This window comes from Grammomys surdaster, unplaced genomic scaffold (genome assembly GCF_004785775.1).
Source record: "Grammomys surdaster isolate TR1022 unplaced genomic scaffold, NIH_TR_1.0 125896, whole genome shotgun sequence".
Taxonomy (NCBI): domain Eukaryota; kingdom Metazoa; phylum Chordata; class Mammalia; order Rodentia; family Muridae; genus Grammomys; species Grammomys surdaster.
In genome coordinates, this window is record NW_021620720.1 from 1,338,742 (window position 1) to 1,359,886 (window position 21,145).

The 21,145-nt window shown below is 46.4% G+C and overlaps 1 protein-coding gene across 1 annotated transcript in view; it reads right to left on the bottom strand.

Annotated features, from left to right (window-relative positions):
• Positions 1 to 21,145, bottom strand: part of Map2k1 (mitogen-activated protein kinase kinase 1) — a 68,625-nt gene that overhangs the window by 13,661 nt on the left and 33,819 nt on the right. Inside the window, exons 2-5 of the mRNA XM_028752402.1 lie at positions 17,166 to 17,376; positions 15,455 to 15,601; positions 8,378 to 8,455; positions 7,779 to 7,830 (exon numbers count right to left, since the gene is read on the bottom strand). Of these exons, the coding sequence (XP_028608235.1) occupies positions 7,779 to 7,830; positions 8,378 to 8,455; positions 15,455 to 15,601; positions 17,166 to 17,376 (488 nt within the window). The remainder of the gene's footprint in view (positions 1 to 7,778; positions 7,831 to 8,377; positions 8,456 to 15,454; positions 15,602 to 17,165; positions 17,377 to 21,145) is intronic.

The window sequence follows — 21,145 nt, forward strand, 5'->3', positions numbered from 1 at the left end:
CTCCCCCAGCCCCATGTTCCACTTCCTGAGAAAGAATGGATGTAGCTGGGACAGCTGAGGACAGCTGGGGCAGACTAGGAGTTTAGACAAGGCACAGCTGAAGGCCCAGAACTGTTAACACTCTCCCTGTGCTCCTCACAGTAGCAGTGTGAGGGTACTGGGAATTCTGAGCAGATGAAAACCACAGCTCTGTCATAACATCAGGGCAACCTGAGAGTGAAGCTTCAGATTTGAATTCCAGACCCCTAATGGAGTGCTCTTGCCAAACTAGACAGCCAGGGCCCTGACGACAGGGCTCACACAACCTAGGAGTCATGCCCTGAGGCTTGGCAAAGCCATTACCAAGTTGTAGATGGCTGTGGCAATGAGCCCTTCTGGGCACCAGTCTGCTGGAAAAGCAGGTGTGAGAGAAACCCCACCTCCTCTGGTTACCATGCTGCTGCCTCAGCTCCAGCCTTCAAGGTGTCTTCTACCTGGTTATAGCTAAGGTCAAGCAGCAGGCAGAGCCCCAGAGGAAAGCCTGTAAGTCCTAACCAGCAACTATTTTTATCCCCTCCACTTTCAAGATTTCATACCCAAGCCCAGCAAAGCACATTTACAGGATTTTCCCTCTCCTATCCAAGACACTATAGGTTTTGCAATGCTTTCAAGTTCTACCCTCTTGTACCCTCCCACCAACTCACAGTTCACCCAGCCTGGCAGCAATGGGCACACAAATCTTGTCCAGACACATTACAGAGCCCAGGATTCCTTTCCTACAGTACATGCCATTCTGAGCAGTTGTACAGATTTTGGAAACAGAATGTAAGAAAAGCCAAAGCGAGACATACAGGGGTCACATTCAGTGAGCAGAGTAAGTGGGGTCCAGGAAGGACAGAAAAAGAGGTCAACAAGGGAAATCCTTCCAACCCTGGGTCCCTGTTTTCTCATTCCTACGACTCTATAGCAACATCTGGCAAAGCAGGCCCATTCCATTGACATGTAAACTGAGGATTCACAATGAAGTTCCTTGACAAAAGTTAAAAAGTAGCCTTCCCATCAAAGACTCCTGTGGTGGGGTTAGGGTGATGGCCCAGGCAGTGAAGTGCTTGCCTGTGGGTCCCAACAGTACACACTTGTAATCTCAGCGCTCTGGAGGCAGAGGCATAGGATCCTTGAGGCTCACTAAGCAGTCATGCTAGCTCAATCAGAGAACTCCAAGGGCCAGTAAGAGACCTTGTCTGAAAACAATGAAGCAGAGACCAACTGAGGAAGACGGAGGATATTGACTCCTCCACGCCTACAGGCAACGCCCATATGCACACACCACATATGTGCACACAAACCCTCCTTAGTTATGTGTCTACTGCTGTGATAAACACTATGGCCAAAAGCAACCCTCAGGTCACACTCCCTCACTGAGGCCGTGGAGGAACACTACTCGCTGACTTGCTCCCCGTGGTTTGCTCAGCTGCTTTCTTACATCACTCAGGATCACCAGCCCAGGGGTGGCACCATCCACAGTAAGCTGGGCCTCCTACATCAATCATAATCAAGAAATAAGGCCTAGCCTGGTGACAGTGCTTCAAGCCTTTAATCCCAACCCCCAGGAGGCAGAGGTGGGAGATCTCTGAGTTCAGGGTCAGTCTGGTCTACAAAGTGAGTTCCAAGACAGCCAGCGTTACAGAGAAACCCTGTCTTAAAAACCTAGAAGGGGGTTGGGGTAGGGCAGAGACAGACAGAGAGAGAGAGAGAGAGAGAGAGAGAGACAGAGACAGACAGACAGACAGAGACAGAGAGAGACTGACTCACCTAAAGGCCAATCTTATGGAGGTATCTTCTCATTTAATATTTCCTCTTTCCAGATAACTCTAGCTTGTGTCAAATTAACAAACAAAACACAGAGACACACACAGATACACCAAAACCCCACCAGCCAGGACATCTGTGTTAAGTGCTATCTCTGTTACTTCAGAAGAAAAGCAGGCTTGTCTCAGGGCCAATCAGCTCTCTGCTGACCGGAAAAGGACTTATTACCTTGCATACTAATCATACACTAAGGAAAATTTAGCTAAAAACTCATTTTGATATGTTCAACCTAACTGCTCAGTAGGAGGAGGAAAATAAGAGGCATAGGTGTGACCCATGGAAATCTATTTCCCTTGAATGGGGGCGTGGGTGGGAACCATGACTAGTGATGTTACTATGTGGACCCAGGCTCCATCAAAGTCAGCCATCATAAAAAAGTCCAGACCAGAGGCCAAAGGCCACTTACCAGTCCTTCTCAGTTTAGAGACGGCCAGGTCCTTCCTTAAAGGACAAGTTTAAGGACAGCTTCGGTCCTCACGTAGTCTAGATCCACACGGAGAACAGCCAGTAACCGCTGCAGCTCACTCTCTGCCAACCATGCTCCTAAGATCCTAGCCCTGTACTGACAGGGTGAAAAGAAACCCACTGTCTCAAGGCAGACCCCAACCCTCTCATCAATTCATCCATAATCTTTAATCTTTACTACAGTCTTGCTTCTCCAAGTTGGACCAGAACCTCTGTGAGGGCAGGAACCACCTTCTCATAGCAGTCTAGAACTGTATGTTAAATGTTTGTTTTGGGGGTTTTAACAGGGATGGGGTTGGGGGAGAGGAAACACATGACAAAGTTTTACTTCTTAGCCCTGACTGGGACTGGCCTGGAACCTACAATGTAAAGCAGGCTGATTCAAACTCACAGAGATCTGCCTGTCTCTGACTCCAAAATGCTAGGATCAATGGTCTTTTATTAAATGCCATCACCTTGGTGCTATTAGAGACTCACTGGCCAGAGTTTCATCTGATCCTGGGCTGTCCCAAGAAATGAAGAGGTAAGACTAAGAAATTACCGACGGTTTTGCTGGGATCACTCAAGGGGCCAATGGTAGAGTTGGAAGGAATGTTCCATGAAGTTTTACCTGCAAACAGGATGCTGGGGAAGACATGGTTTGGAACAACTCCAAGGAGATTCAGTGCTGTGGCCACCACTGAGTGGTGGACACTTGGGGTAGGTACTGTGTGAGGCCAGACAGCACTTACCTCCAGCAAGAAAACTTGAAATCAGCTGTTCCCAAATAGAAGACCATTCCACAAGGGATGTCTCTAATTGCCATGGTTCCTAGCCTCAGGCGGAGAATGACTCCCCTGTTGCTCCTCCATGGCCGGGTCTTATGAGCTGCCTTCCCTCTTGTTTAGGTGGTGGTTAATAAGAGCACCCCTAGAGTAATAACCAGGTAATGAGGCTTCCATGTCACACCAGTTTCTCTGGGCATGAGATTCCTCTCTGAATGTTCTAACAGACTGGCAGTCGGGGCCCCAAGGTTGTTAGTAGGACACCGCTCTCCATGACCAGGAAGTTCAACCACAGCTGCACGCCAGTCCCAGCTTTAATGTAACATTGCTTCCAAAAGGCCCAAGAGCCAAGTCCTCCTGACACTACCCCTCCAGCTAGTACCTGCCCTCTGCTCAGAAAACCTATTATTTCTCTTTCTCATGTCTCCTCCTGTCCCTTCATGATGCTTCCCTCCTTCCCTCGCTCCCTTGCTCCTTCTCCAGGTTGCTACGGGCAACCCCTAAAGAACTCCTTTATCCAGAATGCCTTATCCTTATCCTTAGAAACCAGCCCCCCCCCCCCACCCTGCTCAAGAACACTCTGCTGTTTCCTGGAGCCACAATAAATTCCAGTGCCAAGACAAGCAGTAAAGCCCCTTCCCAATACAGAAACCATTTCTTACTTTAGATCCCAACCTGTACCTCTCTGTCCTAGAAAACTTATTTCCTGTATTAAAGACTTGGTGTTTCCAGGTTCCATATGCCAGTCTCAGTCTCACTCTACCTAGAAAGCCTTTCCAGGCCACAACCACAAGTACAATTTTGATTTCAACTTCAAGGCTACCTCAAATATCCCCCCCCCCTTAACGACTCTTCCCAAGGAGGAATACTCTCCCTCTTCTAGTATGTGATCCTGCCTAGCTCTTAAAAAACAAAGATTAAATTATATGCAACCACAGGCCATACTTATGGATTAGCCCACGGGACAGTTCCAGAGAGAATAAGACTCACATTTCTAGCCAAGAAACCAGGCCACTGGATTTCAGCTGAAATCAGCCATTCTCCTTCCATCTGCAAAGAAGAGCAGTCTAGACAGAGGCATGGAGGTCTCTCTCCCTGGACTCCATTGTCCTCTTGAAGCTCTTACCCAGAGAGCAGAAACAAGGAGGAAGGGCAGCCTCCTACAACTCAAGGAGCAGAGACACGCCTCTGCACACAGACAGGAGGGTATTCTCAAGCAGATGCCTGGGAGCATTCTTATGCCAGGTGGCTGAGGAGGCAGGGGCCACCTTGACTTTCTGTCAGAAAAACCCTGGTAGGCAGGACAAGGGACAAAAGTCATCTAGAAATACATTATACAAGAGCTTACTAAAAACAGCTTATAAAATGAGACAAACCAGACCTGAGCCACTTCAGATCCGGCTTACGGGTGGATGACAGTCTGAAGTGAAGAGTTTAGAGGCTGAAATCCTGGCTTTTGCTAACACCTTTCTGTTGGAAGCTCTCGCTGGCACCCCTGTGATGTTCTGGAGAATCCTGGCACTCACAGGGAACTAGGACCTAAAAATGAAGGCTCTGAAAACCCCACTTCCATATTCCTCTAGCCTAGACTTGAGGAGCTCTGCTAGAGTGCATGTCAACAGGGCAGCAGTCAAGGGACACACACCACTGCTTACGCTTAACTCTGTGTTCCCCTTAAAACTTATGCTGGGGCGTGGCAGTGCATTGGCGTGTAGCAGTGCACACCTCTAGTCTTGGCACTTGGGAGGCAGAGGCAGGCAAATCTCTGTGTATTTTAAGACAGAGATTTCCAGGCCAGCCAGAGCTACACAGTGAGACCGTCTTGCAAAAACAAAAACAGCAAAAAACAAACAAACAAACAAATAAAAACCTCCTGCTTGCTTTCTCGGGCCAGACTGTGGATACACTGCTGGGGGAGTAAGACCAGACAAGTCACACACTGCTCTACCTGACAGATAGAGAAGAAAGCATTAGAGCAAGGACTGAAATTCTTCAGCCAGGGAGATGGCTCAGCAGGCAAAGGTGCTGCAAGCATAACAGTGTGTGGTGGTTGGATAGACCACACCAGGCCAAAGCAGTTCCATGTGATAGAGTATTATTAGGGAAGAACAGGGACAAAGGGGAGAGAGAGAAAAGACAAGGGGAAAAGGGTGGAAGGTGGGGAAAAGGTCCCGACTTGGTGGTTCCCAGGTGAGTGTGAGGAATGGGCTCCAAGAGGGTATGCAGGGTTGTCATGGCAACAGATGCCACCTATGTGTGACATTCCTGAGTTTGGGTTTGCCAAGCTGGCTCTGAAAACCAACAATAACAACCAGGGCTAACAATGTGAGTTCTTCCCCAGGAACCACATGGTAAAAAGAAAGGACTGACCTGTGAGTTGTCCTCTGACTTTCTGTACATGCTGTGATAATGTGGCATATGTATGAACACACGCATAAACAATTTAAACGTTTAAAAAATAAAGTAAAGCAATTTGTTGTGTCTATTGTTCTTTATCAGCAAGCAGCCGCAAAGCAGAATGAAGTCACAGTCTGAGTGCTGTGCACTCTGCACAGGTCCAAGTTGTGCAGTGCTTCCTCCAGGTCCTGATAAGAAGAAGGCCTCGCTAAGCAGTGACAGTGGGTTGAAAATGGCTGGTGGCAGTGTGACCCACTCTTTCACCTCCATCCTGCAATCCCTATGAGGCATTAGCTTGGCTTTGGGAAAATGGGCCTAACACAAAAAATGCAAAAACTGCATCAAAGTGTGGTCAGACAGGAATTCTTCCCAGAGCTCAGGGGTGAAGAAGAGTATCTTCTCTCCCACCTATACCACCTATTCAGAATGTAAAGCTGTCATTCTTGCAGAACTTGCAGAAACAAGCTGAAAGCCAAGCTTTGTGCTTACATTCTCCACAGCAATTCTTCCTTCTCTTATCTTGGGTCAGGAAGCTTTTTTCCCCATTAATTATTATATTTACTTTATATTCAGATTGATGGCAGCCTCCCTTCCCTCCTCTCCTCCCAGGCCCACTTCTCTCCCCTGCCCCCTCCTATCCCTCTCTCTCCCTTTCTCTTCAGAAGGGGGGGGCCTCCTACCGATATCAATCCGTCAGTGCCTAAACAGGAAGCTTCCTCAGTAAAGAACTAGAGAGTAAGTATTTTAGGATGGGTTATTTCTTTCATAAGAGACAGTATGAAAATACCAATACAGCCACAAAGCAGTCACATAGAACAGTCAAGCAAACGTGGCTGTGTTCTAACAGGACTTTATTTATACACATTAAGCTAATCGTTTGTTTGAGGCAGAGTCTCTCCAGTAGCCCTAGCTGTTTTGAACTTGCTATACAGACTAGGCTGGCCTTGAACTCATGGAGATCTACCTGCCCCTGCCTCCCCAGGGCTAGGATTAAAGGCATGTGCCACCATGCCTGGCCAGAGATGTGAAAATTTGAATTGCATACAACTGTCACATGTCACCAAATTTTGGAAATTACCCTTGGCTTGCAGAGCATCCAAATTTAAAGAAGCAGGCAGGCCGGGCGGTGGTGGCGCACGCCTTTAGTCCCAGCACTTGGGAGGCAGAGGCAGAGGCAGGTGGATTTCTGAGTTCGAGGCCAGCCTGGTCTACAGAGTGAGTTCCAGGATAGCCAGGGCTACACAGAGAGACCCTGTCTCAAAAAAACAAAAAAAAAAAGCAGCAGGCACAATGTGGCCTAGAAGCGATCTGCTCACCCCACGGACAGACAGACATCACTGCTGGTTTGACCCTCTGTTAGGAATTGTTGGGTTTGTTTGTTTGTATTTTTGACTCAAGGCTTAGTCACTTTGTCATGGAAAACCTTTTACTTCCTTTGTCCAAGATCCTGGGACTTGAGCCCACCTTATCCATGCTAAGAACACGCTCTAGCATGAGCCCTGCCTCACCCATGCTAAGAACACGCTCCAGCACTGCGCTCCACATTTCACCTGCTTGCTTTCCATATCCATTTCTTATCCTCAGCACTTATCAATCCTCCTCACTCCAACCTTCTCCTGAAATATCAAACAGTTTTGCTTTGTATCAATCTATGTGACCAACAGCGAGCATGTAACCTACAGTGGCCAACCACAGTGCTCTAATGCCCGAGCACAAACACTGCTCCAGGTGAGAGTGGAAGCCTCAGCCGACCTAATTAAAGGCCCATCAGAGGGCCAAGCACTGGTGTGGATGGGGAAGAGTAGGTGACGCTTTACCTGGGATGGAGCACATCCAGAACCTGCTATGTACATGGCTAGTGAGGTCCATGCTGCCCTCACTAAAGAGATTCTGCCTGGAAAGAAAGCCTTACAAACAGAGGGGGTTTCAGGGAAGCCAGGGCTGCACAGAAAAACAAACAGGGTGGGGCAGACGGACCTCTGAGTCCTCGGGCCAAGCTCTTACTTAGATCCAGGTCAGCCAGGGTTACATGATAAGACTCCTGTCTCACAACAACGGACAGGGTAGTAATATAATCCTTTATACAGGATGGTTCTCTATCTCTCCAGCTGCCTCAAATGCACAGAGATATACCTACCCCTGCTTCCCAAATGCTGGGACTAAATAAAGGCACACACCGCTATGCCCAGCTGAGTAAAAAAGGGCTTTCATTCCAAAAGAAAACTAAACACATTTTAAAAAGATGTGAAAACCTTCATATTTCAGCTGTAATTCAGAATGAAATATCCGGCAATCCTTTCTCACCTCTGTGCATAATCTTGTGCTTCTCTCGAAGATATGTCAGGCCTTTTATCACCTGGAGGAGAGGAAGATAAAAAGAAAGGAAACTGAAATGGAACTGGCTTAGAAAAACAACGGCTCTTCTTAACCATTCCCACTAACAAGATCTGCCTTATTGAGCAGCCACATCACATGTTCTGTGAAGCACGCCTGTTAGCCTAAGGTAAGGGTGGCCAGTTTTCTAAACACCCTGTGAAAGACTTTTCTAAACTGCCCATTTTAAAGACATTTTTCTTGCTACCAACAAAGATACCGTGTCTTATTTTTCAGACACGGGTTTTAACATAAAAGTCAGGGCTAGGGACTTAGCTCAATGGGTAAGGTGCTTGTTTGCCTTGCATGAGTGAGACCCACATGAATCCACAGCAAAGCATGAAGCTGGTGTGGTGGTGCATCCCTAGGGGAGCCGCAGGGGCAGGAAGACAGATGTTCAAGGTCATCCCCACGGGAACCGTTCTAGTAAGTTTATGTTTGAAATAAGCTCCTTCGTAGACTTACCCTCCTCTCTTACTTATTTTCTCTCTGTCCGTCTTACTAGAAGGGAAACTCTACTACATACTCACAGCAATGCTAACTTTTCCTAAAATTTGCTCAGGAATTCTTCCAGCTTTCTTCAGAACTTGATCCAAGGACCCACCATCCTAAGAACAAACATATCAGACTAGTTAGTGACAACATTTCTATCACATTAGCTATTAAAATCCAAAAGGAAGTAAGTCTCACATGAGAAACATCTGCTTAACAAATTATTATCCTTCAGTTTCAACTGCCTATCAAAGAATGCAGGCGGGCTTCAAACACTCAAACAAAATCTTGTGAGCTTCTTTAAACAAATGACTTAAATACAGTGGTCATGAAAAAAGTCTTGCTTTACACTGAAGCATAAGATGGTGTCATCCGTGCAGGCTCTATAGTCAACCTGCCAAAGGTTTAAACACCAACTCTGCCCCTCACTGTCTAGTGAACTCTAAACAGGTTCTGCAACTTGCAGAACGCTGTCAATAATTATAAGGGTACTATTATAATCATGGGCTGTTATAAGGATTAAACAACCTAATACACATGAAGCACAGTAAAAACTTGACACATTAGTTAGCCATTTGGGGCCAGCACCGTGGCTCAGTGGGTAAAAGTGCTGGTCACACAAGCCTGACAACCTGAGTTCATGGCCCAGAACTCACAGTGGAAAGAGAAAAAAATTCACAAAAGCTGTCATTTGTCTCCACATGTGTGCATGTACGTACACACACACACACACATTTACAATTTAAATGGGGTCTTGGGAGAGATGGATCACCAGTTCAGAGCACTTGCTCTTACAGACCCTGGTCTGGCTCTCAGAACCCACATGGCAGCTCACAGTCATCTTTAATTCCAGTGCCAAGGAATCCACTGTCGTCGTCTTCCGGCTTCTGAGGGTACCATGCATTCATGTGGTGCACACATATGCATTCGGGTAAAGTAAAAAATGAATAAATGTCCTCCAAGTCCAGAAGAGAGCACTGGATCTCTTGAAAATAGAGTTAGCAATGGCTTAAGCCAACATCTGAGTACTGGGACCCAAACCTGGGTCCTCTGCAAGAGCAGCAACTGTTTTCAATGTCTAAACCGTATCTCCAGTCACTACTGCTAGTTGCTTTAGCACTATCCTTTCAGTTGACTGACGTCTGGTATTCCCCTAACAAATCAATAAACAAAAATCAATAGAAGAATGTCACAGGAGGCAATCATTCCTTCTACAAATCTTACTAAATGTTATTATGGTCTATGGTAAATACAAACAGGTAAAGATATAAAAAGAGCTAGCTTCTATCCTTAAAATTTTTAACTAATAAATCCAGAACTGTGTAAGACAAATACTATAGACACGCCGAAGAAGGGAAAAGCCAATTCTGACTCAATGCAGAAGACAACGTTATCACTGAAATCATACTCAAGAGTCGGGTTTCTGTACCAAGCAAAGGAAGAAGCAAGGAAAGAAATGCACAGAATATTTCAGCAAAACTGAAAGCCAAGATAATAAACAGCTTTACACTCCTGGGATACTGTGCAGTCAGGGGGTTAGACATGGCTAGAATGGCCAGCAGCGGTCAAGGGCAAACCTAGAAAACTTCTCAGTGAGTCAAAGTGTTGACTATGCAAGTATAAGGACTTGAGTTCAAATCACCAGCATGCATATAAAAAGCCAGGCATGGCCGTGTGCACACTTGTAACCACAACACTGTTCAGGAAGAGACAGGAGGATCACTGGGGTTTGCTGGCTGCCAGCCTAGCTCCTGGTTCATAGTGAGACCCTATCTCAAGGATATACAGTGAAGAGTAATACAGCAAGCAGACAGACAGACAGACAGTAAATGACTTCTGACCATAATGAATACTGCGGCATCTTGGTGGAGTGAACCAACCAAGTAGAGTAGAGAATGCTGGACCTCAACCTACAACTTCTCTGTGGCAGAGTCTCTAGGGAGTGGAAGCATCGAGTCAGAGGGAAGACACCCTTTACACATACACTTACTTTCCAACAACCTTTATTCAGGTTGTGACCACGCTGAGCTCATGCCATCAAACTGGTCCTGTGATTCGGCTGCCTTCAGTGCTACAGGCCCCTTTGGGCTTAATCAGGACAATACCCTATCCCAGGAACCCCTCCCAATCAGCAGGCTCCTACAAAAGCCATGCATCTCTTAGTTCCCTTCACCAATAGGAGAAATACAGAAAACTAACAAGCTGCTTCTAATCTGCCTCTGACTGAGTGTGGCTTCAGCTCTTTATTGCGAATGGCTGCCTAGTCAGAAAGGACCTTACAAAACAAGGTAACAGAGCGGCTCTGTGAAATGGATTCTAATAGGGTAGAAAGCTAACCAGGTGGTTCTCATGTTTCTTTCTCCATTTAGGCAACAAACAGAACTACCTTTCAAATGACTCTAACAGAGGGCAACCCAGCTAACTTAACACATATGACCTTCCCACAGGGTTGATAAGGAAAGTATTTCTATTTTACCATGGGTCCATGAAGACATGCAGGGCTGATCAGACTGGGTTAGAAATGGCCAGCTGTGGCCGAGTTTCCATTTAGAAAACTGACACTCGATAGAGGCAGAAGGGAAGGAATCTGCTCCTAGTGTTTTAAGATTAGAACATCAGCTGAGAGAGAGAGGAAGGAAAAGGAGGGAGAGACAGAGAAGAGACAGAGAGAGCAAGCGCTCTAAGTGTACAATGCATACTCCCCTAGAGGGAAGGGGAGGGGAGGGGAGGGGAGGGGAGGAGAGAAAAACTATTAAAAAGGAGCCACAATGACTCCTTCCCTTTACCCTCCAGAGTGACAAGCTTTGAGGCAGAACAATGAGCTCACGAGATGCTGGGAGCACATGCTAACCGGGACCACCCAGCCCCTGCAACCAACCCTGCAGCTCGCTAGTTCTGCTTCACCGTTGCCAAGAACTTGCGATCACTGACTACCACTGCTGACATGGTGCTTATTTTTAGAAGCGAATTATTAACTAAGTCAATGGTACTTTTGTGATCATTTTCTATAGAAGAGACAAATGCTTTATGAGAATAATAGCTCAAAAGCTTTACTTCTGCCTATGAACCATCAACTCCAACTCCCTTTTCCCTGGTTGCTCAGCTACCAATTGAGCAGAAACCTTCTCTCTGCAGACAAGAGCATTCTGTTCTGGTGAGGGAGCATCCTTTTTCCTTGGCTCTCAAAATCCAGACTTATTTCTAGGGGAGTTGAATCCCTGGCTGAGTGCTTCAAAAATAGATAGTGCATGCTGATGACACAAACTGACTTTAAAATGCATCTCAAAAGCTATTTGGGCAGCAGACAGATGGACAATAGTTTATGAAGCAAACATGGTGAGATGTTGCAGAACTGAGGTGACAATTACTGTACAGTGTAAAATTCCTGCAGCTTTCTATATGCTTGGAATCTAATCACCTGCTAGAATTGCATGCTAATGACACAGAATGTCAAACGGACTGTGGCAGTGGAGACCGATCAAAACCCTTTATAAGCTGGGATGTGACTACAGAGCAGAGTTCTTCACATGATCCCACCACGGAGGCAAGTGGCAGTCAGTGTTTGCAGTAGGGGCTCTAACATAGGAGGGCCTGTCAGAGACCAAGGAAGGATCCTGGGGGTCCAGGGCTGGGAAAGACCTCTGTGGCTCTTATGGCTGCATGGACTTCCAGCAACAGATATTTGCTAGAGTCCTGTCTAGGCCCTCAGGATGCTCTGGGTTCTTCTCTAGTATAAAAACACTGGTCCAGGGCTGGGGGTATAGCTCAGTGGTACCCAGCATGGGCAAAACACTGAGTTACAAAAAGAAAAAACTAACAAAATAAAGTGAAAGGAGGAAAAGATACTGATCTTTATTAGAACAACTGAAGGAAAGGCCTTGTTGCTGCTTCCAAGGTTTAGCTCTCTCCCTCCAAGCCCCAGGCCTGACTAAGGCCTGTTAGGCCCATTATCAACGTTTGGGGCCTAACCTTAGCCCCTGAAGCAAGCCTCCAGGAGTGCAGCCCCAAACTCACCCACAAACAGCCTCTTGGCTGCCATATTAGGGGGAGTCATTTGGGTGCATGGAACTAGCAGGTAACTAGGGACAGAACTTGCGATGCTTCAGCAGAGTGGGCTTGAAATGGCATAGCTGGTGCTCAGCAGCTCTGATGGCTGAACTGAGATCATGTAGAGCAGCACAGCACCAGCCTGTGCAAAGCGCCATCATCCCGGTTCTCAGGGCAAGTCATGTGACGCCTTATACATAAAATAAGCACTAAAAGTAAGTGTTCATGAAGCTGGACCCACGGTGATTAACTAATGCAAATCAAGACTGGCTACAAGTGCCCCAAAATATGGACGCGGTGTAAGCTCAGAGAGGGGCCCCTAGAGAACTCATCCAGTCATTTCTCTGTTGAGAAGCAGAATTGAGTATAGCACCTGCGCAGAGAGGAGAGAGTAAGAAACCAAAGGAAGCAGACCTGTTTAGACTATGGCACCCACTGACTATATGACTTTGCCAATTATGAACTCTCCTAGGACTTAACTGTCACAGCCTGCCAGCTGAGGGGCTGACAATCCATCTCATGAGATGGGGTGACACGATTAATAACTTACATAATGTGAACAGGACTTGGCAAATGGTAAGAGTTAAAAGCTAGTTCTTATTCTAACTGGTTATGCCTCCATCCGCCTTCTATTACGTTAGCAAGACCTACGTGGACAGAAGGCTATTCTGGCCCTTCCTGTTTCTGGCTTATCAACATTGACTCAACTTCTCTTCTTCCCTTTCTAGTTGCATCAAAACTCTTTTGGGGCTAGAACTAAGAAAGGGGGGTGGGGGGACTATCAACAAAGAGCACAAGAAACCCAAAGGCCTAAAGTGTCAGGCACAGTGGCACACACCTGTTATCCCAGTAAGCAACAGGCAGAGGCAGAAAAATCACTACAAGTTCAAAGCTAGCCTGGTTCACATAGTAAGTTACAAGCAACCCAAGGCTACATAGAGAGACTCTTAAAAAAGAGGGGGGGGGAGAGGGAGGCAGAGGAGGTGGAATAGTAGGATAACAGTCCTGCCAGGCTTGGTGGCACAGCCTTTAATCCCAGCCATCAGAAGGCAGAGCCAGATAGACCTCTGAATTAAAGGCTAGCCTGGTTTACGTAACTTCCAAGCCAGTAAGGACTGTGTAATGAGACCCTATCTAAAAAGTCCTAAGGGGCAGGAGCTAAGACCCGAGTAGGAGTTTGCACCCCAGGTCAGGGGCTGCAGCCAGCCCAGAAGATTTCCTGTGCTTCCCCAAGACATGGCTGCCCTCTTGTTGGGAGTAAAAAGGAAAAGAATCTTCTCTATAACCTTTAGACATGCAGAAGTTGGTTCTAGGATCCAAGTTCTTAATGGCCCCATGACTGATGCCTGCAGCAGTATATATGGCCCTTACTGATGATAAAAACAAATCTTTAAAACCATGTATGTGTGTTAGGGCTAGGGGGAAGAGGTGACCAGCACAGACTCCTTAGGTGGAGGAGGGGGGGGGCAATCCATTCAGACCAGGCACCGCTCTAGACCAGTTTAGGTCTAGAGGTCAAAGGAAGTGGGAACCAGAGCCACTATCCGCTGTGGCAGGCTGAAAGCACAGGAGCCATCAAGTGCGTTGTCCTCTGACTCTCAAGTGCCAGCCTCATCGGAATAAAGCAGGAACCAGCACTTGCAGAATGCATACTCTGAATTGTAAGGCAGACTGACATTTGTCATTCTAACCTGCACAACAACAAAACGGATAGAATCATGGCCACCTTACAAATGAAGAAACTGAGAATCAGAGAGATCAGGAAGTCTACTCAGGTCACAATAAAATAGGGCACTGGGTAGCTTTATGTCAGGTTGCCACAAGCTAAAGTCATTTTTGAAGAAAGAACCTTAATTAAGAAAACACCTTCACTAGACTGGTCTGTGGGCAAGCCTGCAGTGCATTTTCTTGAATGATGACTGTGGGAGGGATCAGATTATTGTGAGTGACGCCACCTCTTGGCTGGTGGTCCTAGGTGTTATAAGAGAGCAGGCTGAAGAAGCCGTGTAAGGCTTACAGGCTGGAGCAAGCCAGTGAGCAGCATTCGTCCATGGCCTCTGCATCAGCTCCTCCCCTGCTTCTCTCAATAATGGAGTGTGACCTGGGAGTTCAAAGTTGAAATAAACTCTTTTCTCCCCAAGTTGCTTTTGGTCATGGTATCTATCATATTTATCATAGCAAGAGAAGCCTAACTAAGACAAGTGGCTTTAAGTAAACACAGACTTACTGAGTACGTGCTCTGTGCCAGGGTGACAGTGGTGGAGCTGGGATACAGCTTAGAAGTAAAGCATCTCCCCACTACGCACAAGGTCCTGCATTCAATCCCCAGCACAGTGAAGGAGCAGATGGGGGTGAGGACAACTACAGGAGTACAACATGGTGGCAAACATGACACTATCCTGATTTATATTTATGTAAGGAAAAAGATATAAATGAACAACTGAGTCCCAAAGTCCCTATGCCATCTATCAGCTATAAAGCTGGCGATCCTAAGCTTAAAGGCTAGAAAAGCCCAGTCCCTCATCTCTATGCAGTGACACCAACCAAGTACAGGCACTGGACTAAACAGGACTTAGTAACTGCATGCTAAGTGCAAAGTAAGAGAGCCAGGCTCTTTATGTATTAACTTCCTCCCTAGGTGAGATAAAAACTGGGCTGTGGGGCTAGTGCGATTGCTCAGTGAGTAAAGGTGCTTGCCTCAAAGACTCACAACCTGAGTTTGATCCCTAGGACCAAATGATAGAAGGAAAAAAAAACAACGCCCAAAGTAAACCTCCATATGTCCTCCATACACACACACACACACACACACACACACACACACACAATGTAATGTCTTTTTAAAGGAGACTATGAGAATGTAATAAAACATTCATTTGTTTAGGATGACACTTGATATACTATATGTCTAACAATCATGAACATTTTTATGTTGTTGTTACGATCACCATCACTGGGAAGAAAAGGAAGGGACTGCAGACTAGCGCCATAAACACCCACTCGCTGACTTGCTCTTACCTTTCACTAGTGTATGGTTGTGAATGTGTGTGTGTGGGGGGGGTGCTCACCATGTGCTCCATGCAGATGCTGATCTCGCCGTCGCTGTAGAAGGCCCCGTAGAAGCCCACGATGTATGGCGAGTTGCACTCATGCAGCACCTGCAGCTCCCGGATGATCTGGTTGCGGATTGCGGGCTTGATCTCCAGGTGAATTAGCTGAGGGAGAGACGTGAGGGCAAAGCTTTTAAGAAGTGGAGTAAAGAAGAAAGTCTTTCTTCAGTGACTAAAGGTAAGAAGAAAAACAGTTTTTTGGTTTTGCTTTTTAAGGTACTGATGACTGAACACAGAACCTTGCACATGCTATACAAGCACTCTACCACTAAGCTACACTCCAGCTCTCGCTTCGCTTTACTATTTTGAAAAGGGAACTCACCATATTGCCCAGGTTAGCTCACTTTGTAGCTCAGTCAGGGAACTCACAATCTTACTGCATTTTTCTTTCAAACACTTACTATAGCCATGAACCACTACACTTGGAAAAATAAGAAAATTTTAAAATTATTATTATTAATTTACCTTTGAGTGTGTATGTGTAAAGCATAAGTATGTGTGTGTAAGCACATGTGTAGCTATAGGTACTCTCATGCCATGGTACACATGTGGAGGTCAGAAGACAACCTCAGGTGTCTGTTCTTACCTTCTACCTGTTAGAGACAGGGTCTCTTTGTTTTGATTTTATTTGTTGTTTTCATACTTATGTGTATACGTGTATGCCTGAGTAGATGTATATGCACCATGTATGTGCAGGGTCCCCTAGAACTGGAGATACAGACGGTTTTAAGCAGCCATGTAAGTGCTAGAACCAACCCAGATCCTCTGCAAGAGCAGTAACTGCTTTTAACCACTGATCCAGCTCTCCAGCCCCTGGACTCTGTTTCCCTGTGGCATATGCCAGGCTAGTTGGGCCACAAGTTCCTGTCACACTATGGGAACGCTGGGATCCCAGATAGTCATATTACAAATCAAGCTATTATGTAGGATCTGGTGATCTGAACTCATATTAGTATAGCATACTTATATACTTTTACCCACTAAAGTCATCTTCCCAGCCCCAAACAGGCCATTTTTAAAGCCAAATTTCTAGAGGTGTGGCCTTCTGGACATGGTTCAGCTGAGCTGTGGTGTATAAAGGCATACAGAACTGAGGCAAGGTGACCCTAATCAACCCGGAGGTTCCTCCTTGACTTCAGGAACCGGACAGGATTGATTTAGTCAAAATGTCAGCTGTTGCCTAATATGTTTCAATACTGCTCCATGTTCTAACCAGGAGACAAGTGACAGACACATTTAATGTTATTTAATAAGGTCAAGCCATAGACAGTAAGTATGGCATATGACAAGTGATAAGTTGGAACAGCTGACAGGAAACAAACAAGAGGTGAGTCCCCCAAATGGATGCTACTGGGAAAGCTAGAAGGAACAGCACACTACAAACATGGGGAGAAGAAAACCTGGTGAGCTGGAAAACATGGAAGAATGCAGCCTCTCTACACAGGGCAGCTGCGTTGTGAGAGACAGTCACTGGTGAACAGGAAAGGGATTGGGTCAACACTGAAGCCGTGAAACTCAGCTTTGGCCTGAGCATCAATCACCAGAGCTGGGTGTGAAAAAGCAGCTCCTTTCTGCACCTGACAAATGTATGTATGTGGTGTCCTTCCTACAGCACAGTGCTGATTATCACACTCACAGAACTTAGAGCTGTCTACCCAAATAAACTAACCTTTCTAGCCATGACCAGGCCAGACGGCTTGTGGGAGACCTTGAACACCACGCCGCCATTGCCAGCACCCAGCTCACTGATCTTCTCAAAGTCGTCGTCCTTCAGCTCCCCCACCTTCTGCTTCTGCGTCAGAAAGGCCTCCAGGCGCTTCCGCTGCTGCTCGTCCAGCTCCAGCTCCTCCAGCTTCTTCTGCAAGGCCTCCAGGTTGGTCCTGCCCAAAGAGGACCCCGTGAGCACAGACCAGCAGAGCACAGAGAGAGAGACGCTCTGCCCTGCAGCCTTCCACTCTGGGAGCAAGCCCACAAGGGACCCAAGGAAGGCAACAACGGGAAGAGGTTTACTCGCAAGGGCTCTGCCCATTTCAGTCATCCCCAGGGCTTCACCGTCAACCCTGCTTTATTTCTCACAATGCAGCTTTCTCATTTGAAATCGGGCTCTGGATTTCTCTCAGTGTATTCAAGGTCTACGAGAGGAACCAAGGCATCTAGTAAGGGGAAACAAGCCACCGAAGAGACGGCTCTGATGTTACTGCTCTTCAAGAGAACACGGGTGTTCCCAGCACCCACGTCAGGCTGCTTACAACCCCTGTAACTCCAGCTCTGAAGGATCCAATGCATTTGGACCTGTACTTGTGTATACACACCCAAACTCAAGACACACAGAAACACACATGATCTTAAACACGTCACTGGAGACAGGTGTGGTGACGACCTATAACTTCAGCCCTCAGGAAGCCTAAGCAGATGTAAGCTTTTTAGGCTAGCTTAGGCTACATAACAAGACCCTACCTCAAAAACAAAACAACAAATTTTAATTAAATTTACACGATACACAAAATAAAATTCACTAAACCTTCTCAACTGTAACCAAACTCACTTTTAATTGGAACAGAGCAGTAGAAACCTTCTGTTCTAGTATACAGTCTAGGAAGCAGGGCAATCAAAAAAGTTAGATCATGATCCATAAAAGATACACTTATTTTTTTTTTTTGCATAGTACATGTCTACATTCCGTTACTCATTCTTCATGTGTGCATGTTTGTATGAGTACAGGACGTCTGTGGAGGAGGTCAAAAGACAACCTCAGGTGCTGGCTCTCACTTTCTACCTTGTTTAAGGTAGAGTCACTTTTTGGCTGCACAGGACAGACTAGCTGGCCCACAAACATCCAGAAAGCCTCCTGCTTCCTCTCCTCACCCCACTGCAGAAGCCCTGGGATTACAGACATGTGCTAATGAATCCAGCTTTATGTGGGTTCCCGGGGACCCAAGCTCAGTCCTCAGGTTTATGTGGTAAACAGTGTTCCCCACTGAGTCATTTGCACTCCTCCAACCCATTCTTTAATGCAAAGTAAGGCCCTCTGAGTAAGGATCCATTTCTGGATCTTTTTAAAACAAACACAGGGTCTCTCTTTTTTGTCTTGGCTATCCTGGAATTTGCTATGTAGACCAGGCTAGCCATGAACTCAAGAGATCCACCTGCTTCTGCCTCCAGAGAGCTGAGACTAAAGGAGCTCTTGTATGACCCAGAATACCAAATATCATGTATGACTTCCAAGTCCTAATTCCGTGAGATAAAACGAAAATGTAGACACATGTCCCATCTACAAATTCAAAACTTTCTCATTCCCCCCAGTCTTACTGCTCCTCTAATTTGAGAGCAACATAACCTTACCGAGTATTTCATCAGCTTTTACCTAGTCTTTAAAGGAAGACAAACAGGAAAGCACTTCATTTGCAGCTGCATTTCATCTGATTTACATTAGTCTATCTGATGTCAACATCTGAGCTGCCAAGCCAAAAACTGCAAAAATGGGTTTGGGAACCAGCTATCTCACAGAGATCAAGTGAGCATGGCAGGAAAGCAGTCACCAACATAGGGCATGCCACGGACATAAGTGTTTCATACAGCACACACTGAAGAAGGCTCAGGGAAGCCTATTGGTTAGTCTTGTGAATTGGTAAAGAGAGCATCCACTGTGTTTCATCCGATTTCACTCTCCAGTCTAAACAAGTGACAAAACAGGATTTGTTATACATCAGAGTGCTGGTGTCCCCAGATATGCCAGTCAAGGTAGAACACAATCCTCTATTCTTCTTTGGCATCCTCTCCGAAGGCCAAGAAGAAAGAGACAGCGACCTCACAGCTCCAGCACACAGGCTGGTCTAACACAGGGCAGGAGAAGCCACAAGATGACGTCACTGGCACAACTCACTAACTCTGGGGAAAGGATGGTGCAATGGTCTAAACTGTGCGTACCCTTCCGTAGTCACACACGGATGTGTATGGAACAGGCCTTTCCAAAGGGAATGAAGATTAAAGGAGGTTGTAAGGGTTGGATTTAGTCAAGTAGGCTTAGTGGCCATCTTGTTCCCAGTATACACAGTGAAAGACCACAAAAGCACACTGAGAAGGCAGCTGTTGTCGAACCAAGAAGGGCCTTCCCCAGAACTGTACTGTGTTGACACCCTAATCTTGAACACCCAAGCCTCAACAAGTATGATAAAATACACCTCTACTTAAACCACCCAAAAGCCTTTTGTTAAGGTAGATCAGGAGCCTGAGGCAGCTGGTCAATATTCTCATTCTGTTAAAATATTCAGGTAAGTTTCACAGTGTCCTTGTCCCTCAGTTATGAGACCCTGAGATGTAAGACCTTGTAACAGGTTGGGGATGCACGTGTCCTCCTCTGGTTTCCTCCTCTCAAGTCTCTTCATGAAAAGATCCATAGCCACATTTAGAAACACATGTCAAATACAGACGGATAGACACCTTTCCTCAAACTTAGGTGACATTACAGCTGCCTGGAAGTCTTAGGGAGGCCTATAAATTCAGAATCCAAAAGCTGCTGTGAAAAATAGACCAGGACTAAGATGTAGCTCAGCTAGTAGTCATTTCCTAACACACAAGACCGGGAGTTTGATCACCACATAAACTTGGCAGGACAGAAGATACTATAATCCAGATGAGGCAGGGGAATCCTGAGATTCAGGCCAGAATGGACTTCATATAAGACCTTATCTTATAGAACAGAAATCCCCAACACACACACACGCACACGCACACGCACACGCACATGCACACCATGCATGAGGATTCCTAGCATGGTGCTATGTACTTTACATCTGTGAAGTCATCCACCAACACCCCTGCCCCTGGAACTGATCAAACAGATCACCTCAGCCAACTCAAGAGTGGGCAGGGGGAGTAAATGCGCTAAGGCCACACAGCTGTAAGTGAGCAGCAGAGCCAAGACTCAAACCCTAACATAATGCTACTCCAAAGTTCCGTATTTCAAAGGAGACAACCTTGTCTCAGATACAAGTGCGCGCGCACACACACACACACGGAGCGCACACATACACTACACACCCCACACAACAACCTAACTGCTCTTCTTCAATAGAAGAGGAGAATCTCTGCCTATACACACGCTGGTTAGTTCACGCTGGTAAAAACTTGTTCCCCTAGGTGAGAAAGGGGATGCTGACTCATCATTTGCCTAGCTCTACAGGAAAAAAAAAAAAAAAACTACAGCTGTGATGACAGATGCCTATAATCCTAGCACTCAGAAGACAGAGGCAGAAGGATTGCCACAAGTCTCAGGCTAGCCTGGGCTACACAATCAGAAAAGGAAGAGGGCCATGGCTCTGTGAGTAAAAGCACTTGGTACACAAGATGGGGGCCTGAGTTCTACTCCCAGAACGGATTTAAAAGGGAGGAGATGGTGGGCTGTAATGGTGCATGCCTTTAATCCCAGCACGCAGGAAGCAGAAGCAGGTGGCTCTCTGAGTTCAAGACCAGTCTCATCTACAGCGTGAGTTCCACTGCAGAGAGAGAGGATGGAGGAGATGGGAGCAGAGTAGTTACAAGTCAACAGCATTCTCCAGAAGGAACCAGGTCCATGGGTTCCTTCCATCTCTCCTTTCTCACTTCCATGCCCAGGGTCTAATCCCTTCCTCGACACCTAAGGAAATGACT